The 24,554-nt window shown below is 34.1% G+C and overlaps 1 protein-coding gene across 6 annotated transcripts in view; it reads left to right on the top strand.

Annotated features, from left to right (window-relative positions):
• Positions 1–21,571, top strand: part of U2SURP (U2 snRNP associated SURP domain containing) — a 53,646-nt gene extending 32,075 nt beyond the window's left edge. For 4 of the 6 annotated variants that reach the window (XM_032258619.1, XM_032258604.1, XM_032258583.1 and 1 more), the window contains 11 exons: positions 38–117; positions 1,350–1,437; positions 2,408–2,530; positions 3,603–3,759; positions 4,509–4,604; positions 5,302–5,368; positions 9,526–9,685; positions 15,087–15,197; positions 17,555–17,673; positions 18,860–19,036; positions 20,214–21,571. In XM_032258619.1, coding sequence (XP_032114510.1) covers positions 38–117; positions 1,350–1,437; positions 2,408–2,530; positions 3,603–3,759; positions 4,509–4,604; positions 5,302–5,368; positions 9,526–9,685; positions 15,087–15,197; positions 17,555–17,673; positions 18,860–19,036; positions 20,214–20,352 — 1,317 coding nt within the window. In that variant the 3' untranslated portion in view covers positions 20,353–21,571. The remainder of the gene's footprint in view (positions 1–37; positions 118–1,349; positions 1,438–2,407; positions 2,531–3,602; positions 3,760–4,508; positions 4,605–5,301; positions 5,369–9,525; positions 9,686–15,086; positions 15,198–17,554; positions 17,674–18,859; positions 19,037–20,213) is intronic. The other 2 variants (XM_032258593.1, XM_032258612.1) reach the window with 2 other exon arrangements.
• Positions 21,572–24,554: the final 2,983 nt, after the last annotated feature.

Genomic DNA, 24,554 nt, shown 5'->3' with positions numbered 1-24,554 from the left:
ATACTAATCTATTTTGTGTTATCTTTTGGTATTATAGATTGCCAGATTATATTTGGTTTCTGATGTTTTGTACAACTCTTCAGCCAAAGTTGCTAATGCTTCATATTATAGAAAATTGTAAGTATAATGGTATTCCTGAAATAAAATATTTAAGGGTAAGGAGTTCAGAAAAGAGGATTGTTTTGTTAACATCCTCCAATAATAAGAAATATAGTCAGCCCTCCATGTCTGTGGGCTCTGTATCTATGTATTCAATCAACCACAAATTGAAAGTATTTCAGAAAAAAAGCTCTGTCTGTACTGACTTTTTTCCTTGAAATTTTTTAAATAATACAGTATGAAAACTCTACATAGCATTTACATTATATTAGGTACTATAAGTAACCTAGAGACGATTTAACAGATGGGAGGATATGCATAGGTTACAGGTGAATACTACGTCATTTTTCAGTCAGGAACTCGAGCATCTATGGATTTTGGTGTCCATGGGAGGTCTTGGAACCAATCCCCTCAGGGTTACTGAGGGAAGACTAATTTGAATTTCTTCATGGTTTGTCGGATATTTTAAAAAATTGGCTTACACTTAAGCTAAATTGCCAGTTTTTGGGAAAGATTTTATATCACTTCCTTTGTTATTGACAGTAGAACAAATAGGTGGTGTTAAAGATAACTTTTTTTATTGCATATCTAGCTACTCGTATAATAAATAAATTGAAACAATGTATATACTGGCCAACATAAGAGACCAAAGATATACCATTAACTATTTATAGAGTCTGTATTCTCTTCTGATCCTCAGTATATTGATTTTAGTTCATTGTTAATGTTTCCTAAGGCAAAAGGAAGTTATGTTGCTGTATTCTAATTAATGAATATCTCTTCTTCAGTACCCCAGAGCTCTCCTTCTGTGTTTATTTTATGAATTAGGCACAGGAAAGCTTTTCCCTAGGAAGTGACTCTGAAAAGAAATTGAGTGATCTGGGTCCTATTCTTAGGTCTGCTATTAGCCTTTTTTTTTTTTTTTCTTGGATGAGTCACTTTTCTAAGATTTCTGTTTCATAAAATAAATTGGACCAGATGGTTCAATGTATCCTAGGTGTAAAGTTCCTTGCTAATAAAGGGAGCTAATATTTAGGACTGTTGGGGAGTTTGTAGGAGAAAAATTTAGAGTATTAAGAGCTAAAGCAATTCAGTTATGGTTTTAAACACCTAGTTCTTGATTTTTAATAAATTTTTGACTAATTTGTAAGTATTTTAAGTTCGGGAGGGGTTTTCATTGTCTAGTATACTGAAAGAGAAAGGAATTTTAAACAGATTTTATTTCAAAGAATGCATTATTTGAATTTCAGTTTTGAAACAAAGTTATGTCAGATATTTTCAGACCTCAATGCCACCTATCGTACAATTCAAGGTCATTTACAATCTGAAAACTTTAAGGTACGTTAATTTTTTTACTATTTTTGCCCTAGTGTTTTGAGTGGATGGGGGGTCAAATATGAGACATAAATTTAGAACTTAGATGTTACAGAAATTACTCTTTTAATATTCTGTCATTTTTGTTTTTATCAAAAAATCAAAAATTTTAAAGATATTTTGTCAGGTGTTTAATTTTAGTTTTAAGTATTATTTAAATATTATAAATGTTAGTCTTTTTTCATAAAACATCCAGAAGAATCACTTGTTTTATAATGGTATATATTGTTTGGCTAGATTAAAGACTTACATTTTAATCATGTTTAGAAAGTATATTCTGTTATCAATTTTTTTTATGACCTCTTAAGCTGTAGACCAGTGTTAAGAAAAGCCAAGTGGAGTACTTTACTTATTATTGAATAAGTAAATGTGCTTTCATGGAAAGAAGACATTGTTAAGAAAAATTTTTAGTTTGGGAAGATGCCTGACCATTTTTACGGCATTCAGACAACTCCCATTTTAAAAGTTTTTGACCTTAAATTTTGACTGTAAGTTAGAATTTAAAGAAAAGTTTAGGGAAGATAAAGGGTAAAGTGAATTCTACCTAGAATTGGGAAGTACTTCATTGGACCATAAGGGATTCAGGTCAAAACTTGGCTACTTAGGTTTCCAGTTTTCATAAGTTTCTATGTAAGTGTTTCCTGGAATGTGGCTCATGTGTAGTACTAATGATATGGGAGCTGACCTTAGGTGATAAAGAGCAGATAGTTACTGTTTATTTTTCATTTTATTTATTTTTGGTTTTTTTTTCTTTTAATTAGAAGGTGACAATTTTTAAAATAATACGATAATGATATATAGTTATTTTCTTTAAAGTTTAAAAAAATTGTCAGTTTCAAGGCAAATTTAGCAAATCTTGATGGTGATTCTCATAAACTGAAATTTGAGACACATAGCCCAAAATAAAAATTTGTTGTGTTTCCTGTTTATTTAGCAACGGGTAATGACTTGCTTCAGAGCATGGGAAGATTGGGCAATTTATCCAGAACCATTTTTGATCAAACTACAAAATATTTTCTTAGGACTTGTAAATATTATTGAAGAAAAGGAAACAGAGGTAGGCACTGTGTGTTTGGTTTTTAAAATTTGTATCTGGGATGGAGGTTTCTTGGTGGTGTGCTATGTTACATATGTGAAGTATATTTCTTTGTGAAAAATACTATTGTTTACCACTAAATAGTGGGTTTTTATTGTTGGAACCCAGGAGTCAAAAATTGCATATAACAGGAATTCTCTGTCTCGTGTCCTTATGTGAAAATTGATGAGTAGTGTTTTTATTTAATAAGATTTATGATATATTATTAATACTGGGGAAAAAGCACATAATAGAGCAATATATATAGCATGACTTTATTTTGTTAAAGATAGCTATATAAGTAAATGTGCGTATGAAAAGATGCATCACATGATAGCAGATAATATACATCACTATTCTGTTGGTTTTCTTTTTTTACCTCCTAAATTATTACTGAATTCTTCATCTTTAATTCTGCCTTGCTAGTCAGCTATTATGTTTTCACTTTCACTCCTGCAGGATCTTCCTAATTGGCCTTACTGTTAAAACCCACATAGTCCTTGTTTCAGTTTCTTAAATGTGTGTTTCCACCTACCATTGGCCTTTATACATGTTCTTTCCTCTTTCTGGGACTTCTCTTTGCCTGAGACCCTTTAGATCACAGCTCAAGCATAAACTTAGCGTTCTCTGACCTCTTTCAGTGAAACTTAACTATGCGAATAGTATGATATGCGTTTTTGCTGTAGCAGTTATCATAGTTACAGATAAGTGTATATCGTTGTGATTATCTGATTTCCTGGTTCCCACCACCTCCCAAAACAACAACAAAAACCTTTACCAGGCTGTATAACAGGGAACCCAAACTTGTTTTTACTCATCATTTCCTCACATGGTACCTGGCACCAATGAGCACTTGGCAAACATTAAATAAATACACAACTGACTACTCCTTTAGCAAGCTGGGTGATAGAATATATTCTCCTTATGTTCTTACATTGTACCTTGGAGTGTGGGTATCCGGGTATGCTGGCTTGGCTGGATTACAAATTAATCTTATAAGCAATGTGACTTCAGCAAGCAAAGGAACATGTTATAATAGTACACATTTCTATAGGATGTACCAGATGACCTTGATGGTGCCCCCATCGAGGAAGAGCTTGATGGTGCACCTCTGGAAGATGTAGATGGAATTCCTATTGATGCTACTCCCATCGATGATCTTGATGGAGTCCCTATAAAAAGTCTTGATGATGATCTTGATGGAGTGCCTTGTAAGTTCCAATTTGAAAACGATTAAATCTAGCTAATAAGGTTGATTACCAAAACTCTAATTTCCCATACATGGTGATGTGAAAAAGGTTATAGTTTTTCATTAAGGTATCAAATTATTAACTTTTTTATTTCTGATTTTTCAAAATTCTAATACCCAGTAATACATTTATTTGTATTAATAAATATATTAGAAGCCTTTTTTCTGGTCACATTTTATTGGGACAATCAGCCTCCTATAAATATTAGTAGGTTTCTCTTTTTGTCTTAATTGTCAGAAAATTATAAGCAAATTATGCATAATCCTAGGCATCTGGTTTTATCAGTTCTGTGTTTATTATTAATTTTTCTAACCTAATTTCAGTTTTCCTACTGCTTAAAATCATTTTGAAAATAGGAACTATACACAGCTCTTTGGTACATTTGAATTATATGTTTAAATATTGAATAATGTATGCAGTTTTGTATTTTAAACATTAGGTAAAGGTATTAAAGATTTGTTTTACTTCTCAACTTCTTCACTTGCTTGATATATTACTAACCTGTATTTCCTGAATTAATACAATATATATTGTTAAAAATTGGCCCTCAGATGCAGAGAACTGGTTTAGTCATTGTTCTTAGTATTACTGTATGTCCATCTATATCCTTATTTTACTTTGCTTTTTAATAATATAGTGAATACCCATGAATCTAATACTTCGGGTCATCCCCTAGTCATCAGGGTTAATGGCTTATCTTTCCCTAATAGTGGATGCAACCGAAGACTCAAAGAAGAATGAGCCTATATTTAAAGTTGCCCCATCAAAATGGGAAGCTGTGGATGAATCTGAATTGGAAGCACAGGGTAAGTAAAAGTAAAATAAATACTTTAAAATTAAGTACTTATAAATTAATTATTGGTGTGCTTATATATATAATTTCCTTTTATGTTTTATAACATGTTTTAACCTTAATACTCAGTGTTACCGTATTTTGTGTCTAGTGTACACTTTTATTGTGATTGGTGTTGCTGTTACAATTTTCTTAGGTCCTTCAGTTTGGAAGCTTTGAGAATAATAAGATACCACTGCAAAGCTTTTAGGTTAAGGCATTTTAGTAGCAAACGTAGATGGGAAGCTGTACCTATAATGTGCAGAGGTCCGTTTCAGAGAAACCAAGCTTTCACCAAGCTTTGGCTCTCTCATAATGCTAGACTGATTAGATGCCGTTTAGACCTGCCTTTCACACTTACTTAGACCTGTATCCTAGTGCCAATAATCTGTAATTGTTACTATTTTTAGGTTCTAATGAAATACATCTTAACATTCAGCACAGAAATAAGAATGGCATTATTCGTCACTTCATGAATTTGAATTATACTGTTGGTGTGATGAAAGAGATTTGGCACGTAGAAATAGCCATTTAGAGAATTGATAAACATAGATTAAAAAAAAACTTCTGTAATACAAACTTTTCAGTTCTAAAGCTTGAGCTTCCACTGTGCTACTGCAAAAATGCTAGTTTACCTCATGGAATTACATTCTCCTTTTCCTTCCATTCAGCTGTTACAACTTCTAAATGGGAATTATTTGACCAGCATGAAGAATCAGAAGAAGAAGAAAATCAAAAGTAAGAATCTAAGTTTCGAATATACTGTTTCTTGTTCATATACACTCCCCTTTTCATGTAGTTGAAATAATAGCGAAGTGGAAAACTTAACTGTTAAAAAAAATTGTGAGAGGATTATTTTTAGTTCTCCATTGGTTTTCCAGTGAATAAAAGAGCTTTTGTTTTCTGGTCTTGATGCATCTGGTTTCATTTTGCTTTTGAGTTTTTTATGCTAGGTTACATTCTCACTGTGTAGTTACTAATTGATCAACTGCATTTGTTTCAAACCTTTGCCATCAAATGCTGTTTTGGGCTCCACAAAAAGTGGTTTGTAAAATGTGAGTAGGAAAGGTTATACTCCTTTTCTTTTGGATTGTACATTGCTAAGAAAAATATTGCAGTAGGGAGATTGTGTTATTTAAATGTAAACCTTTCAGAAGAACTAAGAATGAATACAGAGGGGAAAAAAAATTTCTTTTGAAATATGGAGAAAGAATAATTTTGATTTTGCTGTTTGTTACACCCCAAAATTGTTTTTGTATTTGACACTGTGATTGTAGGCATCTCTGCTCTCAAATTCTTTTGCAAATTTGTATTGGTAGTTTTTAGGAAGTACTTGACACTTTTTAAAATAGCAATGGGGGTTTTTTTTTTTTTTTAATGAGTAGGAAGTGACGGTATCACAAACACACAGCGCAGGTTTCTGCCTTTATAAATTTTGCATTCTTTTATTGTTCTCAAAAAAGAGAAAGCTGGTGTGTCCTAGCACAATATGGGCATTTGTGTGGATGTAATAAATGGGCATTTGGATTGTTGGGAAAATGTGATCAATCCCCAGGTTATAGAAACACAGTTTGATATGATGGTAAAAACCTGTCTACAATGACGTTTTTCCAGAAATGTTGGTATGATTAGAACAAGTCAGCAGTGATTATGACAAAATATTTACAAAATATAGATGTGGCTTGCCATTAGAAATAGCTATCTGAGGCTGTTTAGGAATGCACAAATTGGAAACAGTTTGGTTCAGTTTGCTTTAAAAAAGTGGTTTTCTGGACCCTTTTTATGTTCATGATCCTATCAGTGGCATCTTACCATTTTAGAATCACTGCTTTAAAAGTAGTATATGTACTCATCAAAATAATTGTTTAATTTGGGGGGAAGGCAGGGTAGAAAAGTCATTGAACTGAAAAAAAGTGTTGTTTCATTAGTTTTATTTCTATAAAGGTATTAGTGTTTTTGGTGTAAAACTGATATTTGTGTTAATGTTTGGAATATGAGTACATTTTAACATGGATGTTGGAATAATCATACATTGATGGAAGCCTGGATCACTAGAAGTATAATTTTAGATTTTTCATTTTTCTTAGGAATTCCAGATAAATCGTAATAATGTAAAAAAGTAGAAAGTACAAAGCAAGGAAAAAAAACCTTTCGCATACAGCTTCTGATCCTTGAATATGGGCATTCTCATGCCTCACTACTACTCTCTAGTGGCTGAATCAGAAATGCCTTTTTACTTAAGGCTGATTTTGTAACTAGTAATTACTGTATTTTGTGGCAATATTGTGATTTGTGGCAGAAATGTGCTTTTAAAAAAGTACGTTTTGGAGAAAAGTTACAAAAGCAGTTTCATTTGTACTGAATACTGTATGAATTTAGAATCTTGAACTTGCATGTCTTTTTAAAAAAAGAACAAGAGGAATAAGCTGTGTGATAAGATTTGAACCTCAAATTGTGACTAAAGCTAAGGCCAAAACCAGTTGAGAAAAACTGCTTAGGCCTTGAAAAAATTATAGTAGTAATTTAAAATATTTACATATTTTAAATCATGAATAGAGCGAATTTTAAAAGTCAAGTATTATGGTTAAATGTTTGTTCAGCCATCTAGACCCTTTCTGTGTAAATAAAAACATGGATAGCTATTTGAACATGAATGACGTAATACTATTGTACATACTGTTGTGACACCTTTATCATTTTAATTCCATCTATTTACCTGTTCTGTATTCATCCATGATTGAAATGATATTATTCCATTTTAATCCATCTATTTACCCATTCTGTATTCATCTATGATTGAAAGCAGACATTTGGGTAAACATACAAGAATGTTTACCAAGGAATATTTGAAATTGCAAAAAAAAAAAAAAAAAGAAATTTAACAGACTAGAATTGGTTAACTAATCAATATCTGCTATATTATTGATTCATAGTAACTGTGACTCAGTTTAATGAAATCACGTCCTTATTGACTCTTAGAATAATTCTTCAGTAAACATCCCTGTTTACATAAACAACACACACACTTCAGTGATTTAAAAGCATCTGAAACACTTGTAAAATTTTATGTACCATAAAACAGGAAATTCTTGTGTTTGAAAAAAATTAAAAACTATATTTAGGAAATTTTTGACAAATTAATGGAAATATTAGGTAAAAATATTCTTTTTTTCCAAAAAGAATATTTTTTAACTGTTGTTTTTTACTTAGGATTCCTAATACTAATAATATAGGTATTGAGTTGAGCCTGTAACGGTGGTATTAATGATTTGTGGAGTTCTGAAGATGAAGTTAGTAAAACAGTTTAGTAATGTCTAGAAAGGGCCAGTAGGTGAGAAATTTAAAAGCTAGTATCAGATTTTTCTCATATTATATCTTTTCCGATTCCGAATTGACTGCACTTTCTTTTCATCTGCCTGGCTTAAATTTTTCTCTCATACAATGAAAGTCTTACTATATTAAACTTTATTTGGAAAGAATTTGATTATAACTGTTTTTACATTATTAGGAATGATTCTACATGTATATTAAAAGGAATCTTTCTGCTTATTGTAGAATGTACTTAGTACCCAAATACTAACCATAGAAGGGCTTGCAAGGTTCAAGTTTCAAAGGCAAAATAGCATTTGTTCTGTTATGCCAGTAATGTTGTTATCACAGTCAACATTGTTTGTAAGGAATTTTGTTTGTATATACATAAACATTCTGAGTTTGTTTGTACATGGGTATCTTGTTTTGCCCAGATTTATTTGACAATAATATACACACACACACACCACCTAGTCCCAGAATATAAAACATTTTTTTTTAAAAACCCATTCATTCTTTGTGCTTCAGAAACACTTTGTTACACCTGTACTAGTACTGATGACTGACCAGCTTTACACATAGTTGCCTGTTTGTGTTTCCACTAGACTGCTTCTGGAAGGACAGGAAAAATTTTCTTCTTTGTATCCTAAGTGACTTACTCATGACTATCTTTCAGGTTTTTATTTTATTCTTGTCTGACTCAGAACCAGTGCAACTTTCAGAATCAACTAAAATGTGAATACTTATATTTGCTAATATGTGAAATGTATACATTGCTTTATTGTTAAGGTTATGTGCTAAACATAAGGTCTTTACTAGCTGTATTGCTTATTTCCTAATAACTCTGTGACTCAAGCTCATGTGTTTTCTAGATTGATTATAGGCTCTGCTGAAATTACTAAAGGCACACATAAATCTTTTTTTATTTTTTTAAATTTTCATTTTCATTGTTTTTGATGTACAAGTGGTTTTGGGTTACATGGATATTTAGTGGTGATTACTGAGATTTTGGTGTACCTGTCCCCTGAGCAGTATACACTGTACCCAATATATAGTCTTTTATTCCTCAGCCCCTCCTATCCTTCCAAGTCCCAGGAGTCCCTTGTATCATTCTTATGCCTTTGCATCCTTGTAGCTTAACTCTCACTTATAAATGAGAACGTACAATATTTTTGAATATTGTTACTCACAATGTGAGTGAAGTAACTCAGGAATGGAAAACATAAAGCTTCTTGAAATCACTCTGAACTGTGAAGTATGCAGAAACTGTTGATTATTCATTTCATTTAACGGGTGCAAGGAAAGTTTGTTGCAAATGGAAGGCACACAGCATTAACATAAGCAGAATCTATTAAAGTATGTTTATGTTAAAGCTCAAACTTTTTCTGTGAGGAAAGAAGTGTTTTATAAAATTGTCTATAAAATATTGACGGAATATTTTGCAAAAAATGCTTGAGGTATGAATTGTATTATGTTTTGCTTATGTTATTTAAGCTCTAAGACAGTGAATAATAAAATATGCGGACTATAAAATGTGATACACTCTTGCTGCCTTGACATACAGTGTATTCTGCTTATTTCTAAAGTCAAGAAGAAGAAAGTGAAGATGAAGAAGATACTCAGAGTTCCAAATCTGAAGAACATCATTTGTACTCTAATCCAATCAAAGAAGAAATGACTGAGTCCAAGTTCTCTAAGTACTCTGAAATGAGTGAGGAGAAACGAGCCAAACTTCGTGAAATTGAGGTTAGTGTTGCAGTGAAACTTAAATTATACTTTAGTGGCTTTTCACTTTCTCCACCAAACTAAGCTTCCTCTTTGCATCATACCTCAGTATATACTGTTCCCCCTCTCTGCTTAGAACTCCTCATACCAGGTGACTTTTCTTCAGGCCTCTTGGTTCAACAATCTGTTCACTCATAGTATCCTTTTCTTACCCTTTTGGATTTGCTTGCGTCTTTCTATTTGTTTCTTTGTGATTTTACATGTATTGAGGGGTATGTATGTGAATGTGTATTTTTTTCGTTTGCTTCCTGCTTGCTTGCTTATTTAATGTCTCTTTTCCCCATTAGGCTACGCTTTCATGAGGGAAAAAGACTATGTCTGTTTTCTCTTCATCACTGTATCTCTAGTACAGGGCACATAGGAGATCCTCTGAAGAAATGGATTCTAATATATATAGATTGTATATATATGTCCACACATATGTAATACATTATGTGTCATGTACTGTGAGAAATCCATTTCATTTGAGTGTTCATAGTATGTAGCTAGGAAAAAGTAAAATATTTTCTGGCATGTTCTAGTTATGTTTACATTTTATTAGGCTCATTTTTAATGTCTGTACCTGTAATATGGAGGAGAGTAGACACTGAGTGGGTCTTAATACTAAAAAGTGGGGAAATGTGCAGAAGAGCCCCAACTATCTCAGGCAGACATTTCCCTCCCCTTTCCCCCTCTCCCCTGTCCATTTTTTGTTATTGTTGTTTGGAGATATGGCTTTTCTCTGTTGACCAGGCCTGGAGTACAGTGGTGTGACCTTAGCTCACTGCAGTGTCAAACTACCAGGCTCAAGAGATTCTCCCATGTCAGCCTCATGAGTAGCTGGGACTACAGATGTGCACCACCAAGCCCCCTAACTAATTTTTCTTTCTTTCTTTCTTTTTTTTAAATAGAGGTGAGGTCTCACTGTGTTGCCCAGGCTGGTCTCGCCCTCTCCTTTTTAAATGCCTTTTGTTTTGTCCAAAGCTATTCAGACTTGCCAGAGAGCGAAGGGCTTTGTAATGCCCTCAAGGGGATGAAATATTCCCAGTAAATGCTAGCAGTAGTTTAGCAGTCAGTCTCGAACCTCAAAAGAATTTATGAGAGTGAATTTTCATACTCTGTACATTCATTGAACAGTATTTTTGAATGCCTATGTATGTCAGTACTGTTTCCCTTGCTAACTTACGATACCTGTCACATTAGTTACCTCACTGCCACTTCTCCACATAGTCATTGTTGGGCTGATACAAGTTCTTGCCCACCTCTTTGTCAGACATCACCAAACTGAAAAGTAAACAGAGACAACATTTTGTTTTAACCTTATATATAGTCAGCATGGTGTCATTTATAAGTAGAAATGAAGGATTTTTAGAGTTGATTAGTTGATTTACTTTTTCCTGGGATGTATTTGTATACATTTTAAATATGATTTTTAGGGGGATAAGATGTGTGTCAGTGAACACACTCACCTGTGCACCTTTTCAGCTTATACATGCCCCTCTTTTACTCCTCCCACCTTACTAAAAGCTCTGCCTTTCTGACCTGATGAAACTATCGGAGTAGAAACAGACTTGAGTTAAATAAAAATATATTTTCTTGATAATAAAAGCTATTCCCTTATAAATGCCCGACTGTTTAGAATGTTTTATTTCCTTATTAACTTGATGAGAGGAAACCATATAATTTAGCCTTTTTCTGTTAACTTAGTTGGTTTTTATAAACCTTATTCTTTCCATATATGTGACACACGTGCATGCACAATTGCATACATACATGTTATATGCATACATTTTCATACTTTATGTGCTCTTTTGTAATCTGACCTCTTCTTTGTGTATTCAGTGATTATTTCTTCTGGTTTCATAGTGACTGCCTCTCACGACTTAGTTGTCTTTCTGTGATTTGTACTATGAACTAAGTCCTGATTTTAAAATGTATATGTTTGTTTCATTTTAGAATTATCTAATACTTCTCCCATATATCCTTTGAGAGATTTAGTCATATGGAATAAAATTTCACAACAGGTGGCAAACTTGGACTAGAACTCAGGGCTCATAAGCAAACTAGGGCTTTTCCTAGCTCTCTTCTCTTCCCCTAAATTTGGATATCCATTTCTAGATTTAGAATCCAGTGAGTACTAACTCTTTTATTGGAGAACCATTAAATAAAGAATAAAGTTCTAAATTAGTTTCTCCAATTAGTTCTATTATATACTATGGTATATATACTATAATTTTCCATCCCCACTTGTGTCCTAATAAAAATACCTATAGCTGAACATTTTTAAGCATAGAATAAAAACCAAATGATTCGTGTTACAAAATACTAACATCCTTTGTAAAAGCACAAAAATCTTGTAGCTATATGATGTTGTGGTGGCCAGAAGCAAGTTCTTAATCTTTCAGATACCACTGAGAGCAGTGCCTAGGTTGGAGTTACCTTTTCTCGTTCTACTGTTGTCCCCATTTCTATCAACAAGGTTGGAAGAGTAGAATAGTAGGTGGGGAACCAAGTGAAGGTCTTCTGTATTGTTGGAAGAGAGACATCACGTTCTTTCCTCTTCCCTGGGGAAAGAGTGAATAGTTGAGTTGGAAGGTGATACCTGTCTGAGGTCTGAAGGCAACAAGGGATGGATGGTTAACAAGCCATTGCATGGGCCACTTCCTTTTGTGTTGAGACCCTTGATCATCTGTTTTCTGTGTGCCTTGGACTTGTGCTTGAGCCTCAGTTAGACTATATCAGCAGGAACTATAAGTAGGGATTGTATAGTGATGTTTAAAAATATTATCTTAGGAATCCCTCCTCTCCCCTAAATAACATTCAGGTCTGTTGTTTGACTCTCAGACACGTAACTCCTAAACTGATTTTCTACAAATACATTCTGTAGAAGAGTCATGTTGGTCATGAGGGGCTTCACACAGTGATGAACTTAGCTATTTATGTTGCCCACCCAACACCCCGTTGCTTTCTCAGCCTTACATCTTGTCTTTTAAATGCAGTCATCCTTAAAACACACCGACTTTTAGAGAGCTTTGAAAGAAGAGAAGGAGAGAACATCAAAGCTCTGGTTATAAAAGATTCTGATTATAGAAGTGAAAATATGTCTGAAATCTCAGCACTTGGGAGGCTGAGGTGGGCGGATTACTTGAGATTAGGAGTTTGAGACCAGCTTGGCCAACATGGTCAAACCCCGTGTTGACCATACAAAAGTTAGCCAGGCATGGGAGGCTGATGCAGGAGAATTGCTTGAACCCAGGAGACACTGGGAGGCGGAGGTTGCAGTGAGCTGAGATAGCTGCCACTGCATTCCAGCCTCGGTGACAGAGTGAGACACCGTCTCAAAACATAGCTTTTTTTTTTTTTTTAAGTGAAAATAGATGATAAAATGACAAAATTGGAGAACTTATAAATAACATTCATGAAGTCAAAAATAGTGAAAATACCACTTGGGGCCAGGCGTGGTGGCTCACGCCTATAATCCCAGCACTTTGGGAGGTTGAGATGGATAGATCAGTTGAGGTTAGGAGTTCGAGACCAACCCAGCCAACATGGCAAAACCCTGTCTCTACTTAAAAAACATACAAAAATTAGCCACTTGGGAAACTGAGGCGGAAGAATCATTTGAACCTGGGAGGTGGAGGTTGCAGTGAGCCAAGATTGTGCCACTGCTGACAGAGTGAGACTCTATCTCAAAAAGGAAAAGAAAAGAAAATACCACTTGGAATGGGGTGGGAAATGTTTTTGTAACTTGTTTCTATTCTGTTGGAAAGACTAATTTATAGTAAAGGGATTAAAAAGCAAATGAGGTCTTGTTTTTGAAGTATAAATAGTATGCTGTAGCGGCATTTAGTCCATTTAAAGGACAAACCAGTGTCTGAATAAAACAGGGTAAACTGTTAGCATGTACAGGAATTTCATTAGACGAGAATGCTTCCTCTTTCTCTTTGAGTGGAACAATATTGAGCAGATTGGCAGCCCAGTGGTACCATCCAAGATCCATGTGCTTTCTACAACTTGGAGGATCTTCCAGGTCCTTATACTTTTCACCTTATTTGCCCTTCTTTAGAATTCAAGAGGAAGGTATTTTCACCCTTGTAAATTTTTTTGGATAATTTAAGCTCCTCTAAGCCTTAGGGTAGTTTTTATTTTAACCACTTCGTAGAGTCTTTATTTTTAAATTCAAAATAAATCATGCATTTTTTCTTTTTACTATTTTTATATAGTACAAAATTTTTAGATACTTAAATCTCCAGAATAAAAAGTAAAATTACGCTCACTTATTGCAAGTTTTTTTCTCTCCCTGTAACTGATTTTACTAGTTTTTTCAGATCTTTATGCTTTGCAATATATAAGTGTATTATATTTATCTATTCGTGTGTTAGCCAGAAATCTCTGGGTAAACATGTAGTTGTTCTACTTTTAAAAACAATGTTGCAATGAATATCTTATACAAATACCTTTGTGAGCTTATATAGGTATCCTGAAGGATAAATAAGAGATGGAAGTTTTTCTGGTCTGGTTTTTGTTTGTTTGTTTTGTTTTGTTTTGTTTTTTTTGAGATGGAGCTTTGTTCTTGTTGCCCAGGCTGAAGTGCAGTGGTGCGATCTCAGCTCACTGCAACTTCTGCCTCCCGGGTTCAAGCAATTCTCCTGCCTCAGCCTCCCGAGCAGCTGGGATTACAGGCATGCGACACCATGCCCAGCTGATGTATTTTTAGTAGAGACGGGATTTCTTCATGTTGGTCAGGCTGGTTTCGAACTCCCAATTTCAAGTGATCTGCCCACCTCGGCTTCCCAAAGTGCTAGGATTACAGGCGTGAGCCTCTGCGCCTAGCCTAGTCTGTTTTAATCAGTATTTACTCTTACTGTCGTAAAAGTACTCTCCAAATATGATTTAACCTTTCCTTGTGATTTAAGGTCTGGTGATTGCACTGTGAGTGGAACCTTCAGACTGTGTGCACTTTTGTGTGTTTGGTCTTACATGAGCTGAACCAAAATGCCACGGCCCCCTACCCCTGCCTCTTTTTTAAAGATGTTTATCTATGTTCTGCTGATTGTAACATCTTGCTGGCAACCTTGCTTTAGCAACCTTGCTTTTCTAATTTATGGAACCAGATACCAAATTTGTCATAATTGTGTTGAGAGAATAAAGGCTTCTTACATGAAGCCTGTTTCATGGTTTTTGAGTCCTCTCGTGATCACAGAAAGCTCCTGTCTGATCAGTTGACTTTTACGTAGTTGGGCTTGTTTGACACGTGGCCCTCAGGTGAGGTTGTATTTTGACAGAGTACTAATAGGTTATTATGCTGTAGAAAAGAAACAAAACAATGCTTGAGAAGCTAGAATGATGAAAATATTTATTTTTAAAATGTTTAATTTCACAGCTCAAAGTTATGAAGTTTCAGGATGAACTGGAATCTGGAAAAAGACCTAAAAAACCAGGCCAGAGTTTTCAGGAGCAAGTAGAACACTACAGAGATAAACTTCTTCAACGAGTAAGAAATAAATATACCCATTAATACACATTTTTTGAAGTTATTTATTTGACTTCCTAGAATATTGGTATACTCAAAGATGATTTCAAATTACGTCCTTTGTGTAAATTTTGAATACCAGTAGGCAATTAGAAACACTTGAAATTTAATATTTTGAAAGTATTTCATTTTGGAAAGGAGTTCAAAGGCAGCAGCACACTTTTATTCTGGGTCCTACCTGTGGACAAGAAGATTAATTCTGCTAAGAGCATGCTTTCAAAACTGGAAAACACTCAGGATGAATCATATTTGTGACAGGGAGACACCAACAACCCTGAGAGGTGGTACAGAAAGAAAAAGATGGAGGCAGGGTTTGGGAAGTTCTGATGTTGAGAAGTTTATTTCATTTCCCATGGTTTCCATGGAGGGACAGCAAGTGGTAGAATACTTCATTGGTGAGTTCTGAGTATTCGAGGGACTTTATATTCTCATGTATCACAAAATATGTAGGAATATGCAGAGAACTTTAGAACCAGAAATCCCAGGAATTTTGTTGGGACTGCTATTAATTTTGACTGACATTGAAAAAAAACACCCCAATAATAGATTATATAGAAAGCGAAATAGGAAAGAGCCATAAAAAGGGAACGTATAATCATTATGAAGCTGTTAATATACAAAACTGGTGATGGGGAGCAGCCTGGTAAAGCAGCTGTGGTGCTGCTTAGACCTATGGAATTCTGGCTGCTTTCCTAGGCCAGTCACTGCAGCCTGCTTTTTCTCTGAAACTGGGTTGATATTCCCAATTTTGTAAGATTGTGAGTTAGATAATAGCTACTATTATTACTGTTACTCTTTGTTATAGAATTCAAATGTTTAAAATATTACATGTATTTTGTTTGTAGTATGGTTCCTATAAAATAGGCATCTTAATCAGGAAATCATTTTCATTATCAGGAAAATGCATCCTACAGGCCACCAGAGGAAGTCAGTCTCCTCAGCACCACTCTTTAAAAGTTGCACTCTATATATTTGGAAAAAATATAAGTGAGCTTTTGTAAAAGATGCTACTTACCTATACTCCATGAAATGCTGGCAGGTTATTGATCTGCATAGAAGATTACACCCTGAGATGCTCACTGGTCCTGATGGTAGCAAGCACAAAATGAATAATACTCATATTACCACTTTAGTCTTCTTGCGCTCTATGATTATAATTGGAGAGAAGGAATATGGTCCTTGCCTGGTTCTGTATATAGTTGTATTAGAACACAGCCATGCACATTGACTTAAGTATTTTGTATGGTGGCTTCCACTCTGCTGTGGCAGAGTTGAGTAGTTGTGACAGAGACTCTATGAGGCCCACAAAGTAGAGAGTATTTACTGTATACTGGCTCTGTACAAAAAGTGTTTGTCAACTCCTGGAATAGGCACTTTTCACCTTTTAAAAATTAGAAGAATCAGCTAACCTATAGCTTTCTTGATGCATATAAATCTGAGAAATTCCTGTTAGTGAAGAACTAAGTTAGTTTTATGGATTTATTGTCTGTAGCCACTCATTTAATTATATACAGAAATCAGAATTTTAAATCAAAAGTGGCAGTTGTAGCATCTGGGGATAAATATTTTGTTTGTTTGTTTGTTTATACAATTGTAGAGTCATGTAGTCAGTTTGTATTTTTTATAAGTTAGGATTTAAAAACTGCAGTGTAATTGGTACTTGTTTCCTGCTAATCTAATAGAATTTTGATGGAAGATTATTGTGAATTACCATTTTCCTTTTCCAGCCTTTTTTCTTTGGTAATAGCTGTTTTTGATTAAATCAACTTGCTTATAGTTTAGAGGGATCACTTTCTACTGACTGTTTTATTGTAACTTATGATAGAAAGGGCAATACATTGTTAGCTTTTTCTGATTCGAATTTTCCACAGGTGGGACAGCGTGGGAAGAGCTCTGATTCTAGAGCTTGGTCTCAAATTCTGACTTGACTCTCCTGTGTGACCAAGGACGTGGTGCTTAATCTTTCTGAGTCTCCATTTTCATTTCTAGAATGAGGATAATAGTAATTTTCTTAGGGATGCTTTAAATGATTACTTGAAATGGTCTGTGGAAAGTTGTTCAGTACATTGTTTGGCTTATGGTAAGCACTCAGTAAATGTTTAGCTGCTGTTGCCAGGATTAGTTTTATTCAGTACAAGCAGAAGAAATGAATAGTTTTCTTGGAGGAGTAGATTTTGTTTTTTTAAAACAGTATTGTACTTTAAGTAGTAATTTAAAAAATTATTTCCTATAAGAAAATACTGTTTTATAAATGAGATTGTTCTATAAACCCAGATTAATATTTTTAAACAACTTAATATTTTCTTTAAAAATAACAGGAGAAAGAGAAAGAGTTAGAAAGAGAACGAGAAAGAGACAAGAAAGATAAGGAAAAATTAGAATCTCGCTCCAAAGACAAGAAAGAAAAAGATGAGTGTACTCCAACAAGGAAGGAAAGGTATAACATTTTTCATATTTAATGTATATACTAGTTTCAAGATTTGTAATGGTGCTTTATAATATCTTCATCATTGATGCCAGCAAACTGGAAGTGTTTGTTCATGATAAACTTGTTTGGATCCTGCCTGCAGGAGGCAGAAGTAGCTGACAAGTGGGGCACTTAGTTGGCTTTTGACTTAGTTAACTGGGGCATCATGCCTTTACACGGTTTATATGGTATCCTTAGCCTTAGTTCAGTGTGAGAATTCAGTTACAGTATTAGATATCAAACCTGGGGCTTAAGTAACAAAACAACTTGCTAGATCTTCCTTGTTGCATCCAATATAAGTATTTTTTCCAGTCTCTGTGCTGAGGCTGCTACTTGTAAACTTGAGTCTCAGTCTTATCTTGAAAGGAGATTGTATACATAGGCCGTAGCTCACTGCAAGTCTTCTAATGAAAAGCATTTCTCTTTGTTTTTATTTTTTACTCTCACAGTTCCTAAATCTCTGATTTAGTAAAGAAAATTGCCTCCCTTAACAGAACTGAGGTTTTCCTAATAAAAAGACCAAGCAATTGTAAATAAAAGTCTAGCTTAGTCACACTACAGATGGTTACAAATAACAAGTTATGCCAATTGGTTAAAAGTCTGACCTTTTTTTGTCTTTTATTACTATTTTGACATAATTTTAGATTTATAGGAAAATTGCAAGAATAGTGTAATTGATAGATGGCCTTCACCCACATTACCCAAATGTTAAAGTATTTCTACTTTTGCTTTATTCTTCCTCTTCTGTCCCACCTCCAACCATTTAAGAATAATTTGCCAACATGATGCCCCATTCTCTTAACCACATTCATTTAACCACAATAAAAATATCAGTTTAGGAAATTAACATTTAAAAAAAAAGATATTCAATCCAGAGACCTTAATTAAATTTTGCCAATTGTTTCAGTAATATCTTTTATTGCAAAAAGAAAATTCAATTTAGTTGAATTCGTTTGTTGTCTCTTGACAGCCTATCTTTAAGACTTATTTGTTCTTGCTACAAAGGACTTTGAATATTGTTAAAAGTAACATTACATGATTAGTGAGAACAAAAGTTAGAGTAAGCTGGTAGGAATTAATAGCTAATTTAGTAAAGGAAAATGAATACCTGATCCTTTGCTCATTTATGGAATGTTTTGGGGGCTTTGTTCCATAGGAAGAGGCGACACAGTACATCCCCCAGCCCATCTCGCAGTAGCAGTGGTAGACGAGTGAAATCCCCATCACCAAAATCGGAGCGATCAGAGCGTTCAGAAAGATCTCATAAAGAGAGCTCACGGTCCAGGTCATCTCACAAAGATTCTCCTAGAGATGTTAGCAAAAAAGCCAAAAGGTAAATGCAAGTCATTTTTGCTAATATTTCAGATACCAATTTCCTTGTCATTTCACCAGCTTTTGAAAATAATTTGGTTGGCATACTTTTTTTTTTAAAGGATCTTAGAAAACCAAAGAGATAACACTTTCATTTTTGGTTATTCCTTCCCACCTCCTCATCCCAATCTCTTTCATGACTGAAGTATAAGGCCTCCAACGAGTGAGGATCAGCCAAGAATTTTAAACATCATATCCAGTGTTTCCTGTGGAATAGGGTTAGCTGCTTTACTTTTCATTCTGTTCTTTAGTTTCTATAGAATATTCTTTTATTTTTGTCAAAGCTGAAATAAACACACATTTTTTTTCCCCATAGCAATATTATTAGCAAGTTCTTGGGTAGAGATTTTTGGAAATACATATTATAAATACCATTTTTAAAGTATGTAGTATTTTATATACTTTTTTAGTTCCAGAAAAATGGTTCAGAAATGTTTTATTTATCTGGTGATACATTGAGGAATTTTCCTGAGGGCTAAAACTGCTTTATATGTTAGTGCTTTATTATTATAACTATTTTTAGTAAAATCTTTGTAGAATAGATACCTTTCTCCTTTTCTAAATGGCACCTACATATATATGTATGTGATATATATGTATGTATGTATATGTACATGTATATTGATTAATCTTCATGAACAGCACTTAAAAAACTATAGTCTTAAATGATGCTGTTGAATGATACTGCAGTAGTTGTTTGCTTTAAGATGATAAACTTCAAAGCTGCTGTGTTTTTTAAATTTTGTGAATGATCTTAAGTGCAACTTTGAACTTTATCTTATAGATTAAAGGTTCAAATTTGGGGATTAACAGTCATTTGAGGAGCTTGTTAAAAATGCAAATTCTCAGTTCCAACCTCTAGAGATTTTGATGCAGTAGAGCAGTGGTAAGGCACAGAAATCTGTCTTTATACACAAGTGCTTTACCGGTGATCATTGATGCAGTGCATAGTAAGTACAAAATAAATCTGTTTGTGTGTATGTACAATAGACAGAGTTTAAATTTTAGAAGTTTTTTTGTCCTACTCCAGTGATTTTTCACTGTGCTGTGTTAAAGATAATTTTTGATAGTTTAAGGATAATCAGCTTTGATCACATGAATACTTTGATCAATTGGGATTTTTTTGTTTGTTTCCTTAGATCACCATCTGGTTCAAGGACACCTAAAAGGTCTAGGCGGTCACGATCTAGATCCCCTAAAAAATCAGGGAAGAAGTCCAGATCCCAGTCCAGATCTCCACACAGGTCTCATAAAAAGTCAAAGAAAAACAAACACTGACGTAAATTTTTAAGATGCTGTCACTTATTGGAAATGCCATTTGTTTTGTGCCTGAACGGTCTGTTTTTTAAAAAAACAAAAACAAAAAATCAAATGAAAGAGCATTCCTGGGGTTTTTTGTTTGTTTGTTTGTGAATGCATGTGTAAACTCATGAGTAACTGCATCTGTAGATCTGTCATTGTTTTATATTGTGTAAATTACTTTCATTGTGGCTATTTCTCAAAGGTGAAATTTTATTGTGCTAATGAATTTCATCAGAAATGTGTATAATGGATCTGCTGGCAGTAGTAATATTTTGTTTTAGGATGTTGTGACTTAGCAAAAATAGTACAGATGTCTTCCCCCCTTTTGTAGCTTTGAAAATTTGAATTAGATTTCAAATAAAATCTGAACAGAAAACTATAATGTTGTTTTTTTGCCCCGCTGGTGATACTAAGTCCCTTAAAGTCCTACTGAGTTTCGTACTACTGTTGTGTTTCATAAACCTGATGCACTTTATAAGCTCCAGTGTTAAAGTAGCTTAAGTTTTTTATTTACAAAGATGACTATCCAAATTAAGGGACCTGAAACTCCTATTTGATGGTTTGCTAACCATTTTCTTTGATAAGTTTCTCTTGGGTAATACTAATACCCAGATAGCAAAAGACTAGGCAGATATGGCATGGTGTTTTGTTAGTGGGATGCCTGGATAAAACATTTTTTCACAGAAGCAATATGTATTCCATACATCCAACCCATGTTGTGAGTAACTACTTACTTTTAGGGGAAAATTAAATATCTTCTTCATTTCCTCTTCTATCATGAAAGGAGTTTATTTGTAAAAGAAATTTTCTAACAAGGTTTGGCCATAGAATTCTCTTGTATGATAGTTGACTTTTTATAATCTTCTGTAGGCTGTCTTTCAAACACTGGCATCAAAATATTTTTTTACAAGTTTCTGTTTAAACAGCTTAGTTGGTTTCCTCCCCACCCCTCAAGAGACTTGGGTTTAGTTATAGCTTTAAGTAAAATTTAAAAATAAAATGTTTTTCAGGAAACTTAGTATCTAATGGTTTGTAAATTCAAGGTGCAAAAAATTGATCTAAACCATTTACAGAGTTGAACTCTATTATGAAAATAAATTTGCTACGGTATAAGGAAGAAATAAAACTTGTGTAATGTTGGTGGTCGTAATATTGCTACAATTATAATAAAGGGTTATGTAGAATTGAACTGACACTATTATTTGTGAATCTTGATTTCAGTTTTTTATGTAGGTACTTTATACAGTGGTTTGGGGTTTTTTTTCCTCCCTAAAAGAGAAAGTGGAAAATATTCTAACAATGGATTATTTTGATTTAGTTTGCTTTTTAATAAAATCTTTTCAACTTGTTTTACTTAATCTTGCCTAGTCACAAATTAAGATGCTGTATCCATGATTTGGAGAGTAGCTATATTAGCTGAGCAGTGAGATACACTATTTCCAAACTGTGCACACCTATAATAGCTTTGGAAATGAGCCAGTCACTGTTTCACTTAATGGTTCTTATCAGCATGCAAATATTGCTTGACAGTTATTTCCTTATCATTCACTGTTTTGTTAGTCCATTTTGTTAGGAAACATTAATTCCTAAGATTTGTTTAGAATAATGAAAAGTGAACATTTGGTGCTGATACTCAAAAACCTATAAATGTAGCCATTTAAAAAGTAACATTATTTTCTCCCTTGTTCATTGCTTGGGAGAATGGAATTTTATAACTACCTTACTTTGCAAAAATAATGGTAGTGTTGAATTGGTGGTGATTTTGGCATTCCATCTTAACACTGGTATCTAGTATAGGCTTAGAAATAATTGTTCAGGTAATTTTTCCAGTCAAGTTGCAAGGGGTGCTTATTTCTCTTTCTAAAAAAAGACATCCTGGAGAAGCAGGATTGAGTAAAAAATTTTAGGTCAGTTTTGGGTGCTTATTTGTAATATTTTTCCTACTGCAGTGGAGTTTAACAGTTCTTTTTATCTGGATTCAGATGCGTATCATGGTTTATCTTACAGTGGGTGAACCTGACTTTGTTTTGTGAGGATTTCTTAGGCCTGATAAAATATGTATTCTGTGAAGTGTGTTCATGTAAGTATTAGATTGTATTGGATTTTATTTTCTTGAATTGCAAATGGTATCATTAGATAGGTTATTTCCAGTTTTACTTCATGACAAAATATCTAGAGTAAACCTACTTAATAACCCCATGGATTCTATGAAAGTTTAATGGGATCAGAAATTGGTGACTTATAAGGGGCAAGATATTCTACCATGTTTTTATAATAGTTCATTATTCATGTTTCTTATCTAAAGAACACTCAAGTTACAGAGCAGATTTTCCATAGGTTGATTAGAATGTTCATAAGCATGGTCTTCCAGTTACAGGAAAGACCATGTTCCATCTATAGACACCTACTGTCCTCTACCACAGCTACATGCCAGAGTGGTTATCCATGGTTCTTATAAAGGGCATGACTTAGGCTTTTTACCCTCCAACTTAATGTTTATACACAGGGATTGTTTACTAGGTTAATGACTTTTAACTCCCCTCTTTTCTATAGGTGAGAGAAAATGAGTAAGTGGTGGTCTGTTTCTTACTAAAGAGAGAGAGACCTATGATGGAAAATGATCATGTCTGTGAATTTTGTCTTTGATATTGTAGTTCCTTATTACAGATAGTAAGCATATAGGAATTTCTGAGCTATACCATGTTGAGAAGTTAGAAATTAAAGAACTCACACAGCAAAAAGTGTTGACTCAAAAGATGCTCTTGTTTGGCTCAGAATGTTTTTGGGTTTTCTGCTAAAGGTGGCAGAAATTACACAGACATGATTTTTCTTCTTTTTTGAGACAGTCTTCCTCTGCCACCCAGGCCGGAGTGCAGTGGCATGATCTTGGCTCACTGCAACCTCTGCCTCCTGGGTTCAAGCGATTCTCCTGCCTTAGCTTCCTGAATAGCTGGGACTACAGGCGCCCGCCACCATGCCCAGCTAATTTTTTGTATTTTTAGTAGAGACGGGGTTTCACTGTGTTAGCCAGGATGGTCTTGATCTCCTGACCTTGTGATCTGCCCGCCTTGGCCTCCCAAAGTGCTGGGATTACAGGCGTGAGCCACTGCGCCTGGCCTTGATTTTTCTTTATTACAGACCATTCTTGTGGGCTTACCCTGAGACTTTTATCCCAATTACTGAATCTTGGAGAGAATACTTGCTTATTTATTACTTATGTATTTCCCCCCAAATTTTAATATTCTTGAGCACTTGAAAATATTTTTGAGAAATTTCAACCATGATTAAATTTAGGTTTATTAGAAATATTCTGTACATATTTGCCTCTATGGTGGCCCATAAGTTCTGAAAAATTATGACCGTGACAATAGTTTATCATCATTATCATTCATAATAAGGGTAAATAAATCTCTGTATTGCCAAAGTGACTTAAACTGTTCTGGTGATCACACAGTGTGATTTCTTTAGCAGAGAAGGTTGGTTTTAAAAATAAATAATGCCACTTTTCTAAGACTGTACAATTTAAAAATAAGGTTTGGTTTTTTTTGTTTATTGTTTTTCTCTTCTATTACGTTTTAGTGAAAAGCCTAATAACAGGAAATTGTGCAGATACTAGTGAAGATACTAGTATAAGTTTAAAGGAACATGTGACTGTACAAATCTCACATTTACAAAGGGCTTGGTCTCTTCATATTTCGCATGCATGTTTTAGAATAGATTTTAAGGAGTGTTTAATTCATTATCCTTTTGACTTTTAAAATTTTTGTTATCAACTTCCTAAGACTTATGATATACAAATAAGTACAAATCCCAGGGGATGTGTTGTGATGATAGACTAAAAGGTGGGAATGTGCTGCTGTTCTGTGAGCCTTGTTCATTGTTGAAAATTTGATGCCTCAGTGTTTATTCAGTACCACCTCATGGAGCTTCAGTGTAAATGGATTATATGTATAATTGGTAATTTGTATAGTTTTGTAGATTGTAGATTAAATGCACTCATCATGTCACATGTAATTGTGCTTGGAGTATTTGTGTTTTATTCCTTTACTTCAACGGGTTCTTGTCTGTTATATCTCTGGTGATTTGAAATATCAGGAAAGACAGTTTGTCAGAAGTTAGAATAATATAGTTGAAATCAGCTTGGCTAAAATATTCTACAGTAAGACAGTTTCTTTTGG

The sequence above is a fragment of the Sapajus apella genome, unplaced genomic scaffold (genome assembly GCF_009761245.1).
Source record: "Sapajus apella isolate SASKATOON/1434 unplaced genomic scaffold, GSC_monkey_1.0 scaffold4, whole genome shotgun sequence".
NCBI classification, from domain to species: domain Eukaryota; kingdom Metazoa; phylum Chordata; class Mammalia; order Primates; family Cebidae; genus Sapajus; species Sapajus apella.
This window is presented reverse-complemented; position numbering and strand designations above follow the sequence as displayed.